The sequence below is a fragment of the Semicossyphus pulcher genome, unplaced genomic scaffold (genome assembly GCF_022749685.1).
Source record: "Semicossyphus pulcher isolate SPU_LCO1_2020_fin unplaced genomic scaffold, fSemPul1.0.p SCAF_3, whole genome shotgun sequence".
In the NCBI taxonomy this organism is placed as follows: Eukaryota; Metazoa; Chordata; class Actinopteri; order Labriformes; family Labridae; genus Semicossyphus; species Semicossyphus pulcher.
The window spans coordinates 6,170,425-6,193,558 of NW_027211704.1; the positions used below are offsets into that span (position 1 = coordinate 6,170,425).

Here is a 23,134-nt window from a genome sequence, read left to right on the forward strand (position 1 = left end):
TGAGGCTTACCGTCAAATATACAGCTTGCGATTATTGGTGAAAACAGGTGAAAAGATAAAATGTAAATGCATGGAAGGAAAAAATAACCAAATCATTTGCTTCAGCCTCTATAAGTATTTCATTTAAGAACATGCAGTAGAATAGTCTTTGATTTAAAGCATCACCACCATCAAAAATAAATGTCTTGCATTCATTTTTTTTTTCCAGATACAACTGATCATCATTTGTTCACACTATAGGAAGTGACATCACATGTTGACAGCGTGGTTCAGGCACGCCTCCCTGGAAACAAGGAGAGGGGAGAGGGCATGAGAGAAACCGTGGTAGATTCAGAGGCAGACGTTGGACTGGCATGGCTGTGTGCAGCTCAGCTCTGCAATCTACATCCATGAGGCTGCTGCCTGGACGTTTGGATCCTGCCTGCACAGCAACACAGCCGTGATACGCTGCTGGACGGAGCAAGAGTGAGCCGTGCTGTGCTTTCACAGCATGTTGCAGGGAATTGGGAGATAGAGAGGCAATAATAAGGGGGGACAACCTTACCACACACTTGAGCGATGTTCCGTGAGCTGCTCTCTCTCTCGTTTCAGACCGTCACAGAGACCTCGGACTAATGGAGGGATGCAATGATGTTACTCTTTGCTTGTCATGCTTGAATCACAGCTTCATATTTCCTTTTGTGTCAGAGACCTTATTGTCTTTGTCTGTCACTGCCGCCGGATCAACTGTGGGGTAGTGTGGCGGACAGAGCCCCCTCCTCAACCCCCCTCTCCCTTGTCTGTGCCCCCGGCTTCTCATCACTCCCGGCTCGCTCGTGTCTATTTACCTCCTTTAAGCTACCCTCCCCTCTCTGTTAAGCTCCGTCTTTCTTGCTTTCCTTACCGCTTACTAACTCCCGCTCTGTGCTCCTTCAAAGCGGGCAGTCTGCTGTTCTCTCCAAGCAGCCTGCTATATGATCTCCTGGAAACCACTTTTTGCTGCTGCTCTGCCGTCTCACAATTCCTCAGCCCTTCCAGATTTCTATCTCATCGGCAGGATGGTCCTTCAGGAGAATTGATCCCTGTCCACCCCCTTTCACTTCCCCCTTTCCCTCCCTTGTCCTGATCTCCTGCCCTTTGACCCTCACCCTCTTGTTCTCAACCCACCCCACCCTGTCCAACTCACCCTTATCCCAAGCCTCTTTACCCCATAATTCATTCCACCCCCTTGACCATGTTGCCATGTGTCTTCTGGCTCCAACTTATCCTCATCTTGCTGTCCTCTGTCTTATGGACCCGGGGGGAAAACTGCCCAGCAACCTGCCTGTGCCCAGATCCTCACACTGTGGACTGCAGCGGCCGTGGGCTGACCCGTTTACCCAATGAGATCCCTTTGGATGTGCGCAGGCTTTTGCTGGCTGACAACTGGATACCCCGCATCCCCTCGGACTTCCTGGTTCTGTACAGTGACTTGGTCTACCTGGACCTCCGGAACAACTCCCTCTCGCACATAGAACCGGGGACTCTCAGCACCTCTTCTAGGTTGGTGTTTCTTGACTTGGGGAGCAACAATCTGACTGAAATCCCTAAGGGGACGTTTGGAGAGTCCCGGAGCCTGATCAAACTACGGTTGGGTAACAACCCCTACCTGAGCATGGTGAGCGATGAGGCTTTCCTCGGCCTCACCTCTCTAAGAGAACTGGAACTGGAGCGTAATGCACTGTCTACCCTAAAGGTTGGGGCACTAAGTCAGTTGCCCTCGTTGCGGGTGGTGAGGCTAGAGGGCAACCCCTGGGTGTGCAACTGCAACTTTGCCAACCTGTTCGAATGGCTGATGGAGAACAGTCACAAGCTTCCAAACGGTAAGAAGCAGCATCAGAAGCTTTTGCTTTCAATGTGCTTAACCCAAATAAAGCGTATCTGTGCACAACATACAACAGTATTATAGCCAACCCATTACCATAACACTGCTCTGGTCTATTTATGTTTCCCTGTAGGAGGGGAAACCCCCCCTCCCTCTCCCTTCCTCCACTCTGTTCCACTATAATGTTGACTAAATTGTTATGAATACGAGTGTGTAATGTAGGACAATAGCACTTGTTTGGAAGTGAAAAACAAGGATATATTAAAAAAAATCTAAATAAAACACCAATTAAAGTCATTATATTCTACTGTAGAAAAAGAAACTACAACTTCTATTGAGATTTGAGCTTGCAGTTTCTATGGTTCCACATTTCACTGTGCATATAAACTGAGCATTGACCTCTATCCTGCGTGGTAGTCAAATCGATCAATTTGCAGCTTCTATTTATATGTTATTTATTTATATAACGCTCGCCATTTGGTGGACATTGCAAATCAGAAATATTGTCAATGACTTTTCAAATGAAAATGAAAACCCCAACCCCTGTTTCTTTTTGTGTATCGCTCCATCCGTGTGAATATTTAGCCCCGTACTACACTCCGTCTACCACTGTGATTCAGCCTGGAGGGTTGTGTTAGATAACAACAGGGCCGAAGTTTTGGTGTGTTGGAGTGCGCAAGGCAATCTGAATGTGTGCTTGTATAGCTGAGGAACAGCACAAGGCAAAGGGGAGCATCAAGTCCCTTTAGAAGTATTTTGCTGTGGGTGAGATCTCCTTACATGGAGCTTGTTTGTCTTGGCGTCCCCAGATACTGGATTCTAGGGGTGTTGCAAGATTTGTCCCAGATAAAACACAAACCATTACAAATGATCAAATCTCTGTTGATATAGTGCATTTTAAACGTGGCTGTATGAGATATCTAAAACCACTTTCAGAAGTCATTTATTCCAAAACAAATCATCTTAATTCTGTTTTGTTTGGAGGGAACCAGAAATGTTGTTACTGAAGGTCGGCCATATGTATATTACTGCTAATGTCCTTACAAAGGACACAGACAGCAGTTATCTCATAAGTGCAAGCCAGCACGTGGGAGCCGCAGAGGCAAAAATAAACACATCTGACAGTTCAGCCACACATGACTAGTAGCTCGTGTTGATATCATACTCGGATCAGAGTGTAGATTTGACACGTTACATCATTTTGGCTTCATTTGAGATAATTATATGACTGCCTCTTGCAGTGTTGTGACATATGCCCGTGGATGCTCGAGGTACATTTTAGAAACACAATTCAGTTTTTAAACACGGAACATGTTCAGGTGCAGGGTGTTATGTATAACAGAGCACAGCTAAGGAGTGGGAGCATTTATTTCTGTCACCGTTCCAAGGTTGTTTTGAGGTGTGAAATGTCAACTTGTATATACAAAGAATGTTTTATTTCTTTTTTTAAAGCAGCGGCATACATCTTGACTCAAGATATTATTTTTTAAAGTCCAGCTCCACTCATGTTTTAAGACATATACAATGCTCTAATTGAAATAATAAATTGTGTCTAATATGTTTTTTCTGCAAAATACGTTTAATTATGTTGTAAAAATCCTCCCAAGGCATCCTCCTTTTCACTCATTAAAAATTCCTCAATCTGCATAGTCTCCGCCCACGATGCAAATTTCCAAGCGAAAACAAAACACGTCTCTGCCATCGTTTAGCGGCGACTTGTTGAAACTTAGCTAGCTTGAAATGTGGTCATTAGTAGTATTAACGTTAACGTTAGTAGTCAGTAGTGAGTTTGCAAAAATTACGCTTACGGTTACAGCTGGCTCACGCATCGCCGAAGCGGTTGCCATAGGTTGCACATAATGATATGCATAGCCTCACCCCGTCCGTTAACGGGATTGGCTCCATAGGTTTGTGACGTCTCAAACCTGCCACTCTGAAAACGTGTTGTTCAGCCTGTCCTCGGTACACTGCAGTTTAAAAGCAGACGGTCCCAGCCATGGAGATGACTGCTGATGTTGTCCCTGATATGTCTTGTAGCACATGAAGAACACCACATGGAGATGTTTACAAGGTTAAACACTTGATTTTCACTGGAGGGGGTCTTTAAGAAGTAAGAAAAGATTATAGACATAGACAACTCAGACAAACCTCAAAAAACATAAATCAAAGTATGTCTTTGTAAGTTTTCAAAAGATGTCCTTACATCAAAATGAAATCTTTTAGTAATCTGGCTGGCAAAAATCTCTAACTCAGCTCCCCTAAGAAACTGCCTTGCTGCAAACTGCTGACAACTCACAAAAGCAAACTCCTAATATACATTTAGGCCATGGTGTTCTGTGCTATTGATGATGCTTTCACTGCATTTGCCCCAAATACAGACAAGTTCGGGCCTGTGAGGCTGCAAAGTGGATAAACTGGCAACAATACCTAATTCCCCCTAGTCAGGGGCTGCAAATACATTAATCACTGGTTCTAAGTGTTGTCAAATGCAAACCATAATGAATTGCATTAGCAGTGCTGGCCAGGCAGGCATCAACAACAAAGAAGACGCCTAAGGCCCGGCCAAGCTGCTGGCATGGCTGCCAACTGGCCCCAGTGTATACACACTCAAATTGAGTTAGTAATGCGTATCTCACCTCATATGCAGCTCTTACATCTCCATCAGTGAGTGTTTGCTTTATGACCCCAGAGACGAGTCCACCAGCCTGGACTAAGCGCACACACAAGCATGTTTACTTTTGTGAGCGCTCCGAAAGGGGTCTAAATTTGGTCTTTTGTATCGTATCTCTTTTTTTCAGAGGATAAAAGGTGTCAGAAATGTACTTTGTAATGCTAATCAGGCTGGAGGATTGGGTGACAAATAACGTTATAGCAAAAGGAATAATAATTATTTTGGCTCTTGTCTTCTTAGGCGATGCAAATGAGTTCCGTGACGGGTCAGAGAGGACAATATAGATGTTACACTGAACTGAAAATATCCTTTAAAACAAGTTTGTCTTCCTCTGGGTATCATTTGTAGAACATTTGCTTCGAATCTTAAATGTAGGACCGTCCAGTGCAACACAACCGAGCCAATACTATAGACAAAGGAGTATAGTGCATCTTTTTGCTTATATTTCTTACCTTATTAGTTAGCACTATACCAGTTTACCTTACCTTACACATCCCCTGAACTTCATTTCAGCCCATATTTTCTGTGGACATGCTTCTTCTAAGAGCTTGCACTGAGTACTGCAGTAAAATGTGTTGTGGCGTACAGGCTACTATCGAACAAACCCAGCAGGGAGGATTATAGTGAGTTGGATTTACGAGCACAGACGGTTCACACATGCAGGCATCGTGCTGCCAGACCTGATTACCATAATGACTGCGCTCTCGATCAGGAAAACCGCTCTGACCTATTCCCTGGAACGCTGTTTTCAAAGTGGTTACACGATAACAGATGGACACTCATTAGTCAATTGAATTGACTTGATAAGCTTTTCAATACGTATCAGCTTGAACGACCATCATCAGTGGGTGCTTCAACTTAAAATGTCATTTTTCATAGAGAAAAATCCATCCCAGAGACAGAAATCACTTTATTTGTACATTTGTGCTTTTTTATATCCGTGTGGTTGTTGCAAGCTCCTACAAAAAGCAAGCTCTGCATCCAATTTCAACTTCATAATTATTGTATTGCTTGTTCTGTATAAAGAGTGTAAGAGCAGGCAGTGACAATTATACTATCTTGTACGTAATCCAATTCATTAGCGAGATTTGGGTTTTTATTAATGGGGACATTTAAGGCAAGGCAAGGCAAGGCTAGAAGGTTCCTAGTTTGAACCCCTGTTCGGTTGTAGGGGGCCCATCTGTGTGGAGTTTGCATGTTCTCCCTGCGCATGCTTTGTTTCCCTTCGTGTACTCTGGCTTCCTCCCACAGCCCAAAGATATGCTCCTTAGGTTCATTGGTGCCTCTAAAATTGCCCGTAGGAGTGAATGTGAGATGTCTGTCTCTTCTGTGATTGCCTGCCGATCAGTCCAGGGTAAACCCCACCTCTCACCCAGTGGGATGGCTGGGATTGCGACCCAAGACCCGGAGCAGGATAAATGATATAGATACTGATGGATGGAAAAGCTGCAGAAAGTACTTAGGTAGTGAGTAAAGGATTCAAATCTTTGTTTTTTTTTCTCCTTCTAACATAACAAAACCGACGGATTTGAATTCTGCTGCAGTCACTATGTGTGGATAGTGTATTGCAAGATATTAACATTTTTGGAGCTGCATTAATTAACACGTTTTTCTCACTATGTTAACAGAAAATTAGCATTAGTATGTAAAATGGATTGGAGACACAGCGTGACAACTTCTTGGTTTTACTTTCCAAACCATCATCAGGACGATGCCCAGGCTGATGTCACAGACCTTTAGTCGTGTTTTATCGATTCAATGAGATATCATATCCGTATTGGGTAGTCAGAAGTAAAATATTTCACCAGCAGAAAATCTTTAACTAATTTAAGAAACGTCAGTAAAACATGACAAAACCGAAGTGCATCCCGGCACATTCATGGTACCCTGCGAGATGGCCTGCATAATGTAGCAGCAGCAGCAGAGCCCATGCTGTAAACCCAATTCCCTTTCCATTTTGCAAATCTTGATTTCCCCTGTGATTTCAAGTTCACAAAGCAGCACACTTTTCTGTTTGCATAACTTTGATTACTGCCGGTCAGCGTGATGAGTGGGTGGAAGATGCTTAAAATTCTGGGGGGTGGGCCGAAGGTCTCTTTTTGCACGGCTGTGTTTTGTCTGCTACATGTAGCGAGATACGACGCACATGTAGCTGAGCTGTGTCCTCTCTTTTTTTTGGGTGCCTTTTCTAAACTTTTTAGCCACAAATCAGTTTCATAAATGTTTTAATGGAGGGATGAGTGTAAACATGATCCACTGCTGTCTCCAGTGCTCTTGGGTTAAGGATGAACAAAGGCCATGTATAATTCAGACTGACACAGTTCTGCGGCACATTGGCCAGGGTAATTGGAGCCAGAGCTGCCTACAGGGCAGAGCAGGCCAACTCCCATCAGGGCTTTGCTATCAACACTAGCCACGACCTGAACGGTTTCACTACAAAGTAGCAGTTCAGGTGACGGGGTCAAAGTCTGATTTTTCCTTCGCAGTGTATCAAGTTGCTTCCCAGAGACCTGTTATCACACTGCACACACAGCTCTAAAAACAGGTGTGTGTGCTGTGTCAGGTTAGTCAGTGGCATCAAATTTTCACTCACCAAATCATCACAAACGGCAGCTCTTTCTGTGAACGGTCCGAAATATCATGATGGGGGTATTTACTGTTGTGTGAAGTGTAAGGTGCAGGGCTACGTGGTCAAATAAGCTCAATAAGTTTGCAACATCAGGTTGGACTGACTTGAAAAAAGCAGTCAAGCGGGCAAAACTAAGCACAAGACCCCGTCCAGTGAAAATCCAGTGTTTAACCTTGTAAACATCTCCATGTGGTGTTCTTCATGTGCTACAAGACGTATCAGGGACAACATCAGCAGTCATTTCCACGGCTGGGCCTGTCTGCTTTTAAACTGCAGTGTACCAAGGAGAGGCTGAACAACACGTTTTCAGATCGGCAGGTTTGAGACGTCACTAACCTAAGGAGCCAATCCCGTGAATAGACATGGCGACGCTATGCATATCATTATGTGTAACCTATGGCAACCACTTCGGCGATGCGCGAGCCAGCTGTAACCGTCATCATCACTACTAACATTAACGTTACTACTAATTACTACATTTCACGCTAGCCAAGTTTCAACATGTGAAAATGGCTGCAGTTTGGTTTTGTTTGGGCATCAAACAGTGCTTGGTTATGTTTAGGAAAAGGACCATGGTTTGGGCGGCCACAGCAAGACGGTTCCTCATTCGAGTCCTGGCTGGTGGGGAGTATTGTGCATGTGGAGTTTGCATGTTCTTCCCGTGCATGCGTGGTTTCCCTCCAGGTACTCCGGCTTCCTCCCACAGTCCAAACACATGCTCGTTAGGCTCATTTGTGACTCTAAAATTGCCAGTAGGTGTGAATGCGAGCATGCATGCACCTGTTCAGGGTGTACCCCAAATTTCGCCCAGTGGCAGCTGGGATAGGCTTCAGCCCCCTGCAACCCTGAGCAGGATAAACGGTAAAGATAATGGATGGATCATGGTTTGGGCTTAAATACACGCACAAGGGAAATGTACGTCACTAGGGTCCGTTACTTAATTTCTTGCAAGAAGTCAACAGCGAAGATTATTTTTATACAGGACTCGAACCCTCGTCTCCTGCTGAGAGTCCCATTTTGTTTGACCCATCTTTTGCCGCTGAGCTCCAACCCAAGCAAATATTTGCGCACTTCTCCAAAATTCAATATACATCAAAACAATAAACAAGAGGACAGCGTAAAAAAAATAACGGCAGAGGGATCCGTACTACCTGTACTGGCCCACATGACACTCCCTGCTGCTATCTACAACTCTTTACAACGTGTATGTGATGAGAAAATATCTATTCCATTAACTGAGGCTGACAGCTTCTTTTATCTTGGCCTAATTTAATGTTTATTTAAAGTACGGATGTGAGAGAGAGTGAGCGCTGGCAAGGGAGAGCACAGTGTGAAAAGGTGGACTGAATTACACAGCGTGATGGCATCAGCTGCTGCATGTACAGGAGCTGAGAGGGATAATCTGCCAGTGTCAGAAATAAAAGGTGAAAAGCCAAAAGCTTTATTTCACAGGCTGTGTGCGGCGGCATGCATGATGGGTACTTTCCTCTCTGCCTGTGCGTGGTTGAGTGTGAAGCATGAATTGCTAAGACCAGCATATTTAGCCGTTTCATCATAATGAAATATGACGGCAAACAAGAAGCTTTTTTACTACGGCGAAAAAGTGAGAAGACCTTTTCTCGTTCTCCCTTTCTAACCTTGCTCTCTTGTGTTTGGGATTCAGCACATTTCCATGTGTGAATATGTGCTTTTGTAATGAGATTTGAATATGCCCATGGTACAGTGATGTCAGTGAGTTTCCACGCAGAAGGAATCCCCTGCTGAATGATTCACTCTCGCCCCCCTGTCACATGAATGCTTGTCATTTTGTGCATTCATACGCATTCCCCACTCTGTTCCTCTCTAACTCCTACTCCAGCCTTCCTCCTCCTCCATTATTTTTCTTTCTGGGTTCCTTTTTTACGATCATAACGGATTAATTTCTCCATGTCCTCTTGGTTCTTAAAATATCTACTGATTTATTAAGTGGCACATTCTCTGCACGGAAAAATAGGGAAGGGACAGCTTTGCGACTGGAATAGTTGGAGCATCTAGACACGAGGTGTTGGGAAACAAATGAAGACTTTAGCATGAATTAAAACTCTTGCAGGAGTCTGCAGATATAAGATTCGGCTTTGCTACCAGTGCAGAGATCAATCTGGACGGACAGTGTGGTGTGCTGGGAGGGAGGAGAAACAAGCCTGTAATATCAGTCCGTCATAGTTAGGTAGATCAATCACAGCTGGGAAGGCGCATAGTCCATCCCTTTGGCTGGTTGCAATCCATCAACTGTCCGCGCCAGGAATGTAGCACAGCAGTGTGGCCAGACATACTCGATAGTGTAATACCATGATTTGTGTTACTACTGTATGGTGGACTGCTCCAGAGTCGCCTTTTTGTGTCCTGGAAGAGGTTGGGGTCATTTAAGAACTCAACCATTTGCAGAGCTGATATTGACCCACAGTGCCTGCAGATCTTATTAAAAATTCTCTGCATAAGTCCAGTTAGAGACTCGCCGAGCACAACACGAAGCCCTTTTTATGTAATTACTTCCCTTTTCTGTTTTATATTTTTTAAGATTAGTGTCCGGGCTATTCCTCACAGTAAGTAGGTTTTGACGGTGAGGCTTACAGGAAACCCACAAGCAAGTGTTCAACCTTAATTTGACCCATCCATATAATCATTGCATGTCTGCTCACAGACTGCAGTATGCAAATGTAGTTTCATACACATCATTGCAACAGAGAATTGCATTTAATAAAATAGGGGGGAAATGTAGTTCTGTAAACAAGCACCAAAAAACGTTTGGTCAGACTATTTATTGGACTCTTTTCTGTTGTTCTGTCTGTATGATTGTACACAAATGTTTAATATCAAGCTAAACTCCAACCCTAAAGAGTACACTTGTTCTACATCTCTAGGTATTATGACATGTAATTGTTTAAATCTCTCTTTTCAAACTCTACCTCAATCTCGGTTCGCTTCCAATTACTCCAGAATTTGGTTCACTGCAGGTGAGAAGGCAATCCAAACCAAACAAAAGAAGTGAACCAAAAAACAGTGCATTGTGGGTTGTTAACGGGTGCTTACACTTGCAGAGACAGGCAGCAAGATGAGTAGAGGACAGATGTGAGGGAGCGACGAGGAAATAGAAATATGTGCTGACCAAACAATTTCACAAATGCTTGTGGAAATGCACAGACACGGAGGCATTGAAACTGTTCAGGGAGAATGGAACAGATCGAGTAAGTAAAAAAAAAAAACACCTCCAAGAAAAAAACATTTAAGTCTGCGATGGTGTTTAGTGTGATTGAGGAGTGCTTGTTTACTTCAGAGAGTTTTCCCACGTAGAAATTCTGACCAATCAGAGAGCAGTTTCTCGCACATCAAACCGCTGGTAAAAGCTGACGTGTGAACACAAATCTAACTCAATTAATTTGGTCTTTGATTCAGCTCAAACAAACAGATTTTAGATGTGAAAGCGCCCTCAAACATGCTCTGGCACACTTATTATTAGCTTGCTTTACCCAATCTAAAATCATAAACAGTGCTCCATGTGTCTTAATTCATTCTTGATTTGTCTGCATGTGTGTCAATCATCCCTGTGTTGCTATCCTTTGAGTCACAGGCAAGAAGCGTCCTCTTTCTGGCGTCCCGTCAACATGCTAACAGTTAGCTGTCATGTCAAAGTGAAAGTTGGTCTTTTCTAAAGAGCTCCAGGAAGCTTATTCCTTCCTTCATGTTTTGCGAGGCAACAAAAAAAAATGTTGATGGCGTCCGTGTTTTTAAGAGGTGCACTCGATCTGTGTGCTGAAAATGATCCCCATCCTGAAGAAAATAAATATGGTGCATTCAAGTGCATACATGTAAAACCGGAGATGCGTTTGCGTGTGCATGATGGCTGCCACGCGTTTCCTGCATCTGTTTAGAGCCTCGGCTGTGCACGTCCTCAAAAATATCAATAATATGCACAATATGCACATGAATGATGAGGACAGTGTTGAGGCAGAGAGGATGTGACAGGGTCAGCGCAACAGTAAGGCAGAACAATGGCAGAAAGTGTTGAAGACAAGCTGATAGACTCAGTCTGCAATATCAACATCTGTACAATGTGTCATTGCCACTGCACAGCGACAAACATGCCTGTCAAAATTGCTTGCAACAGATAAGTTCTATTTTAGAAGTCGACGTGGAAACCTGCAAAATTAAATGGAAACAAGTCCGGGGCCGTTAATGTCCGTGCACGGAGGAACATGTTGGAGAAACAGAGTGAGGACGGTGCAGACGGTGTGTTAAGCTGTTGCTTTTTCTGCAGTGATCTCAGAATTAACATAATAACCTCCTGTAGAAGTATACCCCAATAACACGCCTAGTGCATAGCAAGTATCTGAACAATCACGTTCATGGCGCAGTCGGTTGTGTAGGCAAATGCAAGGTTAAAAATCAAGAATATCTCCGGCCAAAGGGTTTCAGTTGGAGGTTTAAGTTTACCCTACAAGCTAACGTCTGTTAGCATAGTACAAACAGGATTAATGTGTGAACAGCATTAAAGTAGAGCTACAAGATTAAAGAGACGGCTGCCTTGGCAAAAACCAGAAGTACTGACACTAAACTAGAGCTTGTTTGATGTGTAGAAATTTACATTTTACCTAGCTAACATCAGTGACTAGCTTACATTGTGTACCGTTAGCGTTCATTTTCTGAGTAGAATTAGAAAGTCTGGTGTGTATGTGTGAAGGAGGGAGGATCAGCAGTTCTGTGATAAACGAGCAGTTACAATCATTGCTCGTCGTGTGTTTGCACAAGATAAATGCAAAGTGTTCCTTAAACTGCTACAATGAAGGGATTTTATTGCAGTCACTTGGCTGCCACTTTGTTGACATTGTGGTAGTTTCCTTCACTAAGTAGGACATATAAGTGTCAGAACTATCATGTGAACTTGGCATAATCTTTCTCAGAGCTGTTGGAGTTCTCTTAAGCTTAAATAGGTTAGATGTGACATAAAGCAGCTCAGAGGCAAAAAAAATAAGAGAGCAGATTCCTTCATCTCCAAACCAATGTCACATTCACAACATCTGGACAGCAAGACGGCACATTTTGTCACAGAAAAGCTGAGAAGCTAATTATGTTGTTTGTTCCAAATGATTCCACTTTTGGCAAAGTACTGCAGCTGTTCAGTAATTCCCCATTTTTCACACTGTAACAATTCTGTACCCTATTGTGTGATTTAAGTTCTTTACAGCAACAAAGGAGCTCCGGGGGAACACTAGCAACCCCTCTTACAAACCCTGTGTGTTTTTTTTGTAGGTTACAAACCACGACAGAGACAAATACACGACAGGATGTGCTTTTTAATTTCAGACACCCAAAGTGCAGGTTGTGTATCTCCGTCCAAATTTGTCTTGATCAGCCACTCTTTAAATAATCCTGTAACCCCTGTTGGAGCCATGTGTTCACACAGATAGATTGACTCACATGTTCATAATGAAGTAGGACAGGCAGGACCCGACAGAACTGTCTCAAAGGCGAAGACCGGGTCTCTGAGGGGTTGGGTTATTTTGGCTTACAATGTATATATGTGTGCTATGAATATAAATATGAACCTTTTATCTCCTGCAGAACAGGAGAGGCACTCTATTATATTGGATCAGATGTGTTGTTTTTTTAGGGTGTATGGCAGTGACACTAAAGGTGATTTTGTGTTTGTACATTTAAATGGTTGTGGCTGGAAAGTGTTTAAAGTTGTAATCTCGAAGATCTCAGTTTTGTTCTCTTTGGCGGCACCTATGGCGATAAACGGTAATTGCGGGAGCACACTTCCCAGATATCCAGACAGTGCTGCATGTGTGACGTCCACGGTTGGCTCCAGTTGTAACTCTTGATTTTCCTCGACGGTCGCTTTCCTTTTCAGACTGTTTGCTTCATCTGAACTTCAAATTTGTTTCTTTTTCTTTGAATTTTCACTTATTTTTGAAGTTGTATCTGTAGTCTTCCATCTTTTCTTTGTTTGTTCAGCCATAGTAGATTACTGTTTACTCGCAACACTTGCTGAGACCGGAAAAGCAGCCGCTTAGCTCCGCCTACCCTCTCTAGCAGACCAACCACTGCTGGGTGATGGAGAACGCGTCACTAACTGGGAACCGCTTGTGATCGACAGTCTGTATTACTGCAAATGCAAAGGCTTTCATCAGTGGGCCATAGGCTCAATCACCTTTGTGTTACCTCATTCGGTGATAGATAGAGACTTAACAGACATTTATTTACATGAAAATCTTCAAGATTAGTACTTATATACTTAATATTCAGGTCTTTGTCTTGACTGTTCTTGTTTGTGCAAGCATCCTCGTCTCCGGAGACTGTTAAAATCTGCTGTTGTACGTAATCACTTTTCTATAAAGCATACAAATACTTTTTAAACTTTACCTTATGGCCTTGTTAAAGGTGAAGTGTTCCTTCCTTCATGTAAAGTCTAAGACCTCTGACTGAATTTTGGATGTGGAGCTCTGTAAATAGCTTCAGCGTTTACAGATCTGTTACTATTCTCTCCTTGCAAGCCTCCTAAAACGTAATGTAATGTCTGAAAAGGTAAAAGATCAACAGGATCAAGCTCAGGTTACGTTGAAACAGAGTGTATACTGTTGTAGTCACATTAAAATCAGTTACAGCCCAGTATTGATTCTTTACTATTAGTAATAGTATTTTCTATACTATTCTTTACTATTTGACAACACTATTATTATAAAAGATGAATCGACTCAGTGTGTTTATGATGTCCAAGCTCCAACTCCTCCCATTCACAAAATGCTGTGAGGAGATTTACATGTTGCGAAACAAGAAACTCTTTCCTGCTGAGTCAAACTAAACTGATGCTTTTACTCACAGAGACATATGCAACACTGTTTGTAGAATATGAGATTTAAAACATATTTTCAGCTCATAGAGAGAGAGAGGTAATTATGTCTTATAGTATTTTGTGTGATTTGAAAGGGCCAGCAGGTCAAAATGCCTCTTCAGTAGACATGCACAGGCAGTGTGACTGAGCTGTTTTCAAATCCAGTGGGCTCCGAATGTGTTTTGATCATTTGATTCTCACAACATATGTTAGACATGCCTGGAATGAATCACGCCAGGAACCGATGTGCTCGTCTTTGGCTGCACCAGGAGTGTTTGTTTTGGCTCCTAATCAGCTGGGAGCTTCAGTCTTGGTGCTGGGTTTGCTGCTGACTCAGTGGATGTGATCGTCATCCAAGTCTACTTGAGTTTTCTGTGGAGCTTGTTCAGCATGCACATGTTGGATGGTTCTCTGAGCCTGCTTATATCCTGTGTATACGCTGAGACGTACAAGCCTTTTGTAAAAACAGGTTAGTTAAAAACAAGATTAATGAGGCAAGAATTATCGTCCCAAACTAACCGAGGCAGGACTTGGACTTGACATTTTCATGTAGGAACAATTTAGAGTCAGACGAGTGATATTAAATATTTTTTGTGTCTTTCCTAATACAAGCTGCAGCATGTGTAGTCAAAGCTCGATAAGCTGATTTCTGTGTGCCACCCGCCTCCATTCTCATTGTGAAACTATTAAAAACACATTAATGTGCCCCATTGTTGCACTGGGAGACATTTAATTTTCAGCTGAAAACAGACACCAACAAATGCTCAATTTACTCCTGTTGAGTCATGCTTTCTAAAAGCTGCAGTGCCCGGATAATTTTGGAAGCGATTTGGCCCTTAATTATGTATTTTTATTTGTATAAATAAAAGCTTAATTCATGGGGAAAAGGGTTGAGATGACTTGGGAATTGAGTACAGATTGTTAGAGTGCACAGTGGCCCCAAATGATCAGCACCATCTGTCGCTTTTTGTGGTTATGCTTAATTCATGTATGCTGATAATTACCTCTGTGAATTGATTTTTAAATACTTTTAATTATAAGCTCAATAGCAGGAAGAGGCCTGCTACTATTATTAAATTGTCATGCTACATCCACTGCTTTTGTTGGAGGTTATTGTGGATGAAATTTAAGTCTGACAATAGTTTTCAGAGCTTCTGCACACAACAGGTCCAGAAGGTGCTGGATGTAAAATATGCAAATTAAAGAGCAACACATTGACGGGCACATCTCTGTATTTTGCAAATGCTCAAGCCCCTTATACACAGCCAGTTCAAGGCGGGATTATGACGCCTCTGTAATGTTTAGTCTTCTGCAATATGCACGATGGCAGAATAGTGGGGCGAAGTCGTTCTGGCATCGGAGGTAGTAACAGAGGTGTAACGGTGTCTGTGCAAACAGCGTAGCCAGCAAGGCGGAGCAGCGCTGTGTGTGTATTAGGCTTGTGCTGTTTGTTTACATCTTGCGTACGTTTTGGTTCCGAAACACTGGAACTCTGTGTAAAAACACACACTGGGGCGGCTCCACGCCAGTGTTGCTTGGTCCAGTGTAAAATGGCAAATGCTGCATGAGGGCGGAGCTTCGTTACCGCGCTGTAAAAGGGCTTCTGTTTCAAAAGTTTTTTTCACTTTGAGTTTCTCTCTGCAATACAGGCACAATCACTCTTTCTAAAAAAATGTCTTTTATATGTTAAACAAAAACATGAACATGCATCGAGCCTAAAGTAAAACATAACTAATGTATTGGCTGCCCTGTAAGCGTGACATTGTTGTGTGTGTGTGCGCTCATAACCTGCATCCTCTACTAATTGCATGTTAGAGGAAATGTGAGAATCTTATTATTAAGTAAGTATTAAGGGATTAGTGTCACCAAGTTTTATCAAGCTTTTAAAGAGTTCAATTACGAAGCTAATTAATACTGTAGGCCGTCAGCTGTAGGAGCATGCTAACCAATTCCACGCCTCCGATCATTTCCCTTATTCCTTTTATCCATTGACACTTAAAGCTTTAACGCTGCTTCAAGACATTTTCAGCCTATTATTTCAAGATGTGCATCAATGTTTTATATTTCAACTGACTGATACAAGCATATTATTTCAATATTTCTTTGTGAGTTGGTTTTTATAACTAAAAATATATTATTCGCTTTGCTATATAACTAATGACATTTAGTCTTGAGAAATGGTCTAAAAAGTACCACGAGCGGTTATTTTAAGCTACATCTTCTAATAATTATGATCATTTATTTTAACTCCGATTTTGGTGGATGTTTAATTAGAGAAATTTTAATGCATTTTTACTAATTCATGCCAAGTTCCAGAGGCTTTAATTAATTTTTAAGGTAGTTTGATGAGTGCAGATAATGATAGTGAATCATGTGAGAAGCCATCTGTATTATAACAAAGCATGCTGGAAATAGTGCTGACTGTCGAGCCGAGTGTGTGCATTTGCATGTGCAGTATCTGTGGAAAGTAGCCACCCACATTGCAAGGCTCCATCTCTGCCCACCTCTAAGCTAACATCCACACCAATATGTCTAGTTTGTCATCCAGCACGTTGGCAATATGAAGATATTTGCTACCTTTTATGGAGTGTTGTCAGAGCATGTCAATTATGAGATGTGTATTATTCATTGGCTTGGCACAGCATTGCAAGAGTCTAATTAGCATCAAATTACAGTCAAAGGTGAACAAAGTGGTGAGTAAAACAAGTTGAATGAGCGAGGATAAACATGAGACACGTCTTTTGTTGTTCCAGTGGTAGTACGAGTGCGCAGGCTTTCACATGTTCAAACTGACCTCATGCGGATCTCATTTGTAAACAGGACCTGAAAAGACTGGCTGGAAGACGTGTCCCCTTCAAGGACACAGTCACTGTCATGTTCCAATGAAATGTCTGAACAATAAACTATGTGAAAGTGACCGAGACACAGCGAGCAGCACAGGCTGATTTATTAGACTTTCATCTTGAGATGAGTTTGGTCAAGGTGCCCCCGTCTCAGACGATGCCCCTTACTGATGCATCAGTAAATTTTTGAGACGTTACCATGACTCAAATTTAATGAGGACGAGTATTCTCAGAGGTTGTCATGTTTTCTCAGCAGCTGAAGTTAAAATGATTGAAATGGATGTTAATTTTGTTTACCAAACCTTGGACAAAGATGCTTTCAGATTTGTCAGCAACACCAAGAGAGCAGACTATGCTTCATTTCAGCTACAGGACAGAAATACCCCTTTTGAAACAGCTGAAATGCATAATTTTAACATGTTGTGGACAGTAGATAGCAGATATAACAGACTATAGTATCACTGTACCGCACAGTTTCTCAGTATTTGGACTTTCTTCCCACAGTGAAGATGCAGTCATGCTGTGGGTGGGTGTACTGTGTACACAGTGAAACTTCTCATAAATGAAGACTTCTGATTGACCTTACAGTTATTAAATGTGCTCCCACTCTGCAGTGCTTTGTTGGATTTAGATCTCTTACAAGGCAGTATAGTCTGAATTAAAAACTTGTGCACTAAAGCAAATGAGACATCTCAAAGTGTGTGTAGCGGGTCGGATTCTGCATTGTGATGGGTACATGGTACAGACTCACTTTGGATATTCTTTTAAAGGCATTTATTCTCCAACATGGAGATGAAAGAGAGGAAGAGGAAGTAAACAAAACAGAAGAATGAGAAATAAAAGCTTGCCACACTTCCCGGGATAAACCCAAGTAATTTCCTTTACGGGAGGTTGTCTAATTTTAAAGCCCCCCTCCAGTGCAAATCAAGTGTTTAACCTTGTAAACATCTCCATGTGGTGTTCTTCATGTGCTACAAGACATATTAGGGACAACATCAGCAGTCATCTCCATGGCTGGGCCTGTCTGCTTTTAAACTGCAGTGTACCAAGGACAGGCTGAACAACACGTTTTCAGATTGGCAGGTTTGAGACGTCACAGACCTAAGGAGCCAATCCCGTTAATGGACGGGGTGATGCTATTATGTGCAACCTATGGCAACCACTTCGGCGATGCACGAGCCAGCTGTAACCGTCATTGTAATTTTTGCAAACTCACTACTGACTACTGACGTTAACGTTATTACTTCTAATTACTCCATTTCAAGCTAGCCAAGCTTCAACAAGTTGCCGCTAAACGATGGCAGAGACGTGTTTTTTTTGGGCTGTAATTTTACGAAAGGAGAAACACAGCACATAGTGAGCGGGGACTCTGCAGAGTCAGGAATTTTTATTGAGGGAGAAGGAGGAGATGCCATGGGAGGATTTTTACAAGGTAATTAAACATATTTTGCAAAAGAAAAAATAATCAGAAACAATTTATTATTTCAAGCAGAGCATTTTATGACTGGAGCTGGTCTTTAAGATTATAACCAATAAATGTAATTACAAAATAACCGGCAACCTTCAAAATAAAAGTCTATGCTTAAATCCATATTTAAATCTTTACAAATTCCCTGTTCATAACTTGAATCTAATGCTGCATTCTAGACAACTGGGAACTCGAGAACTTCCCAGTAGAAATTTCCGAGCTCAGAGCGTTTCACGTGCACGACGCCAAACGTAAACACACAACATGGCCCACCGTGACGAAATGATGTTTCTTTGGCAAGTCCTCCGCCAATTTAACTTGTTTTGTTTTTGTATTTTTAACGATTTCCAGAATAACTTATGTGGAGAGAAGATCACTTTGAGATTACTTAAAGTACCTAGCTACCTTATCACAATGCCGACATTTCTTATAAACTTTTCCATGCAGAACACGTTACCATATGATAGTAGTTGTTTTTCAATCAAATGCAGGCAAACATATATAACATTGCTTTTCAGCTGATAGTTTACCATTAATGATGTGCCTCTCCATTGGTGCAGCCGTTGTTGTGTGATGTCAGAAATCTGATTCTGGTGAAGTCTAGTTGGAGGTGGGAAAAACTTGACTTCCGAGTTGCAACAACAATGCAACATGATACAAATGCATCCCATCTCTGATCATGTCAGACCCCTAAGCAGGAGTTGGCTGTGTGGTCCAATGGCAAAGTATGCATCAACTTTTATTATATTTTAAAACAACAGAGAGAGAAAATAAGTTGTGTGTATTTTATTTTGATTCATAGTTTCCTTGAACTGTATGATTTACGTTCAGAGCTGCCATGTGAATTAATGTGTCTAGAAGTCCATAAATGTAACATTATTCACTCACTGCAACCCGGCTCCAGTAAATCCGTCTAATCTCATTTCCTGTTTTCATGCAGGAGTCGAGGGCATGGAGTGCTCCCTCCCCATGGATGGCAGACGTGTATCCCTGACCCAGCTCTCTAAGGACAGCTTCCGCGAGTGCCAGGCCACCCTGACTCTAACGGACCTGCTCATCATCATTTTCTCTGGCATCTCGGTGTCTGTGGTGGCCATCATGACCAGCTTCTTCCTGGCTTCAACTGTTCATTGCTTCCAGCGCTGGAGTAAAGGCACCAAGGGGGATGAGGAGGAGAGTGAAGAGTGAGAGAGGGAGGGAGATTTACTTTTAAGGGCCAGCATGGCCCCGGTACTTCAAACACTGAGAGGACGCCGCAGACGGTGTGTGCTACATGCTGCTTCCTCCCTGGTGAATATCCAGGACTGTTCAATGGTAGGATCTGTGGTACAGTTGCAGATGTTTTGGCACGTGGACGTTGGAAATATGGTAACAAAGGACGTTTTCAAGGAATGAGCCAAAGTCCCATTTACAAATCGGAGCGTGCCCTGCTCCTGTTGCAAAATTATATTATGGAGATCATATTTTTTTGGCTGTAAGAGCCTGTCGTCGTGTTTTATGACTACTTGCTCGAGCCCCTAACAAATATCGCGAGGTTAACACGTTTGTATTAAAATAAAAAGATTCATAAAAAAGATGGTGTCACGTTAGTCTTAGACAAGCTGATAACTAATCAAGGTGTAATCACACTGGACTCTGGAGTCTGAAATCCTGTAAAGTGACAAACTTTTAGATGATATTTATTGGGACTTTATCTGTATAGGACAGAATGCTAAATCCCATAAAAAAGGATGTCAAACTGACCAACGACCTCAGTATTTAACTGCCTGTACGATGATATGCTGGCATATCCTGCCATTCACAGTGTCCTTTTTTGACACCCTCTACATTAAAAAAAAAAAAAAATAAGTGTTTGCAAGCACCTGAAAAGGCAAATACTGTTGTTGCTTCTGCAGGTAAAATTAGACGGTTGCAGAGGTTTAACAAGAAGGAGTTGTACAATGGCGAGATGGTAGGTAGCTAACGTACTGTAGGCACGAAGTTCCCAGTGGGTCTACACATTCTTTCAGCAGTATATTCATTATATAATCACAAATCTATGTACAAAAGAAAACAATGTACAGTCAAACAAACATTATAAATCAAGAGGATGAACTGTTTGTTCCGTAGATTGATAACTGTGAACTGTATAGAAGGATATTCATAAAGTAACAATATAATCTTGAGAATTATGGCTAATACGGTATTAAAATAGTCTACGTAGAACTATTGTGTCAAATAACGCACTTTATATGGTGAACCTGGTTTTGGCGAGCCCCTGATTACACTATGTAGACTGGTTTTGTCTTCATCTGCCAAAGATTAGATTTAGGTTAAGGAGAGATTGCATATAAGGACTTAGAGGATGTTTTGTTCACTGAGGTAGAGGTAGCTCCTTAACGGGAGGCAGCACTATAGCCAAATCACGGTCTGTTAACACATATTGTACTCAGTCAATCTCCAAAGATTAGCATTTTCTCCAGGTTTGTCTACAACTGAACTAGCTGTCTCACTTTGTTTGTACATGGCACTTCTGTTTAAGCAGGCAGGTCGCGTCAGGTCGAATAGTTATTTACTGTGGCAGCAGGAGGTTCATCTCTAGAGGCGTAAATCGAAACTAAAGCTGCAGAAGTCAAAAGTCTGCAAACACTTACATGACAGTACAGTACAATTTAAATTCAGTAAAGCATTGACTTCCACATCCTTGGTGTCTCTTTGTTATGTGTACCGTATATGTTTAAATCCTCCACCGTTAGGATTTAGAATCTAAAAGCTGGACTATTTGTGTTTTTCCCCCCAAAAGCTGAGGTATGTTGCATAGCTTTCCACATTCTTGTAAGGCATAAATAATTCATCAAAATTGAGCTATGAAGCAGAAAGACCGCCAAGCCTCTAAATGCATACACGCAGCGGATAGAGAAAGAGCCATGAGCGTATAGAGTCATCTTTTCTGTATGCTTCACAAAAGATAAAAGGGGGATTCCACATGTCCCTGCAGAACAAGTCATTACCCTGAACGTGCAGCATTGTGGAGCACATTTTTTGCAAAAAAAAAATGATGTGAAATAAATGTGGCCTTATTTATTTTTATCAACATCAAAAGCACAAAGATTTCACTGAAAGTTAACGTGATTATGTTACATCGTACAAGGAGGTTTCACATCATGTGTAGTGTCGCATTTTGTTTTCCTAAGTGTCACGTTTTTAATGTATGGATTTAATTACCAAGTCAATGGAGACACCTTAAAGACACAGGCTCTTCAGAAGGTAAGTCTTCTGTTAAAGCCATTTTATCCTTTGCTGTACCCCTCCTCTGAACAGCAATCAAAGGACATGTCGTCAATCATGAGGTCACACTCTCTTTTTATAGCACCAAATACCTAATTAAAAATAAACTTGTCAGAAAAATGAACACTTGGACATATATCAGCATGATAAGAACTAACTATAATGACAGAAACCATGTTTGAGAAAAATGTATTTGACATGTATTTTGATTTTATAGTTTGACTCATGTCCCATCCGTTAACATGGAGGAGGCGGGCTTTCAGCAGGGGGCGATAGAGAGGGTTTGGCTTCACTTTTAAGGGTATAGTCAAACGACTATAGGTTTGCTATAAGCTTACGACATAATTTTATGGAGTTACAAGTTACATTACAAAAAACACCTGTGCAGGACCAACACCTCTACTGTTTGGGAGCCCAGATGCTAGAATTACAAATCATGTTGGCAGCTCAGTCCTGCTGTTTGTTTTGATACTTTTGCCAAGCCTGCTGCTTGTTCCTCATTATCCAATCCTTTTTTTCTTGTCAGTTTCAGGCATCATTTAAAACTAATCTAAAAGCACAGCCTAAGTCCAATTAAGAATGAGAGGCCTGCTTTATTTATGTCTGTGCGGAATTGGAGATTCTAAATTATTGTTGCTATCAGAGGTTAAACTGCCACCATTATCACTATAAACTATAGGTTTAATTTGTAGTGTGAGACTGAAAAGCCTTAAAGGCGTACCTACAAGAGGGCGGGGCTTAGCGAACAGTCAATTTTGATATTGGATTAAAGGTGGGGTATGCAACTCAAATGCACTGTCAATGTATTTTTGTCTGCTAGCTGTCCATCCTATATGTCTGTTAGTCTGAGTTAAAAAAGCAGCAAACTTACCACCGCATACCCCACCTTTAAGTACAGTCTTAAAGGGGAACACCACTGATTTCATATTTAAAGTCTGCCACTCTTATTTGTTATGACCCTTTGGTTAATATTAGTGAACAACTTATATTCCTTGTAGCCAGAGTGAAGGTGCCCACAACTATTGTTGTCATGTAGTAAATAAGTTGATCGAGGATTTAGATTCTGTCCAGAAAGCTGGTATCCAATTGTTGCTATTAGAGGAGCAGGTTCTAGTGTTTCAGAGAACAAAAAATATAAATATATATATATAGTATATATTTGAATGCTAATTACAAGAACAGATGAAGTGTGAGCTGCTAGGAGACAGAGGAGAAACTGCTATATAAGCTGGAATCTGAAGGTGCAGACCTCAATCAAGCAATCAGAGAGAGTTTTTATACATATCATTATGATTTCCAACTACTGTGTAGTTACTGTACATTAACAAATTATTATGTTAGCTTAGCTGTTAGCTTGAAGCATATGTTAGCATGACACTTTCCTTTCTCTTACTCATTTTATTAAGCAACGACGATCAGCACATTAGAGCATGCACTGTTGAGTTACCTGCAGTTTAAAGTTCAGATTCATGTCTATTTTTCTATTCAACCTTTCAGAATGAAGCATTTATTTACCGTCAGTCCCCAAAGTAACTTTCTGGC

General features: G+C 41.7%; 1 protein-coding gene across 1 annotated transcript; it reads left to right on the top strand.

The window, feature by feature from the left end:
• Positions 1 to 1,022: 1,022 nt before the first annotated feature.
• Positions 1,023 to 22,413, top strand: LOC138605857 (leucine-rich repeat-containing protein 38). The gene is made up of 2 exons (XM_069678311.1): positions 1,023 to 1,841; positions 19,266 to 22,413. The coding sequence occupies exons 1-2, from the start codon at positions 1,214 to 1,216 to the stop codon at positions 19,511 to 19,513; spliced, it is 876 nt and encodes a 291-aa protein (XP_069534412.1). The 5' UTR covers positions 1,023 to 1,213; the 3' UTR covers positions 19,514 to 22,413.
• Positions 22,414 to 23,134: the final 721 nt, after the last annotated feature.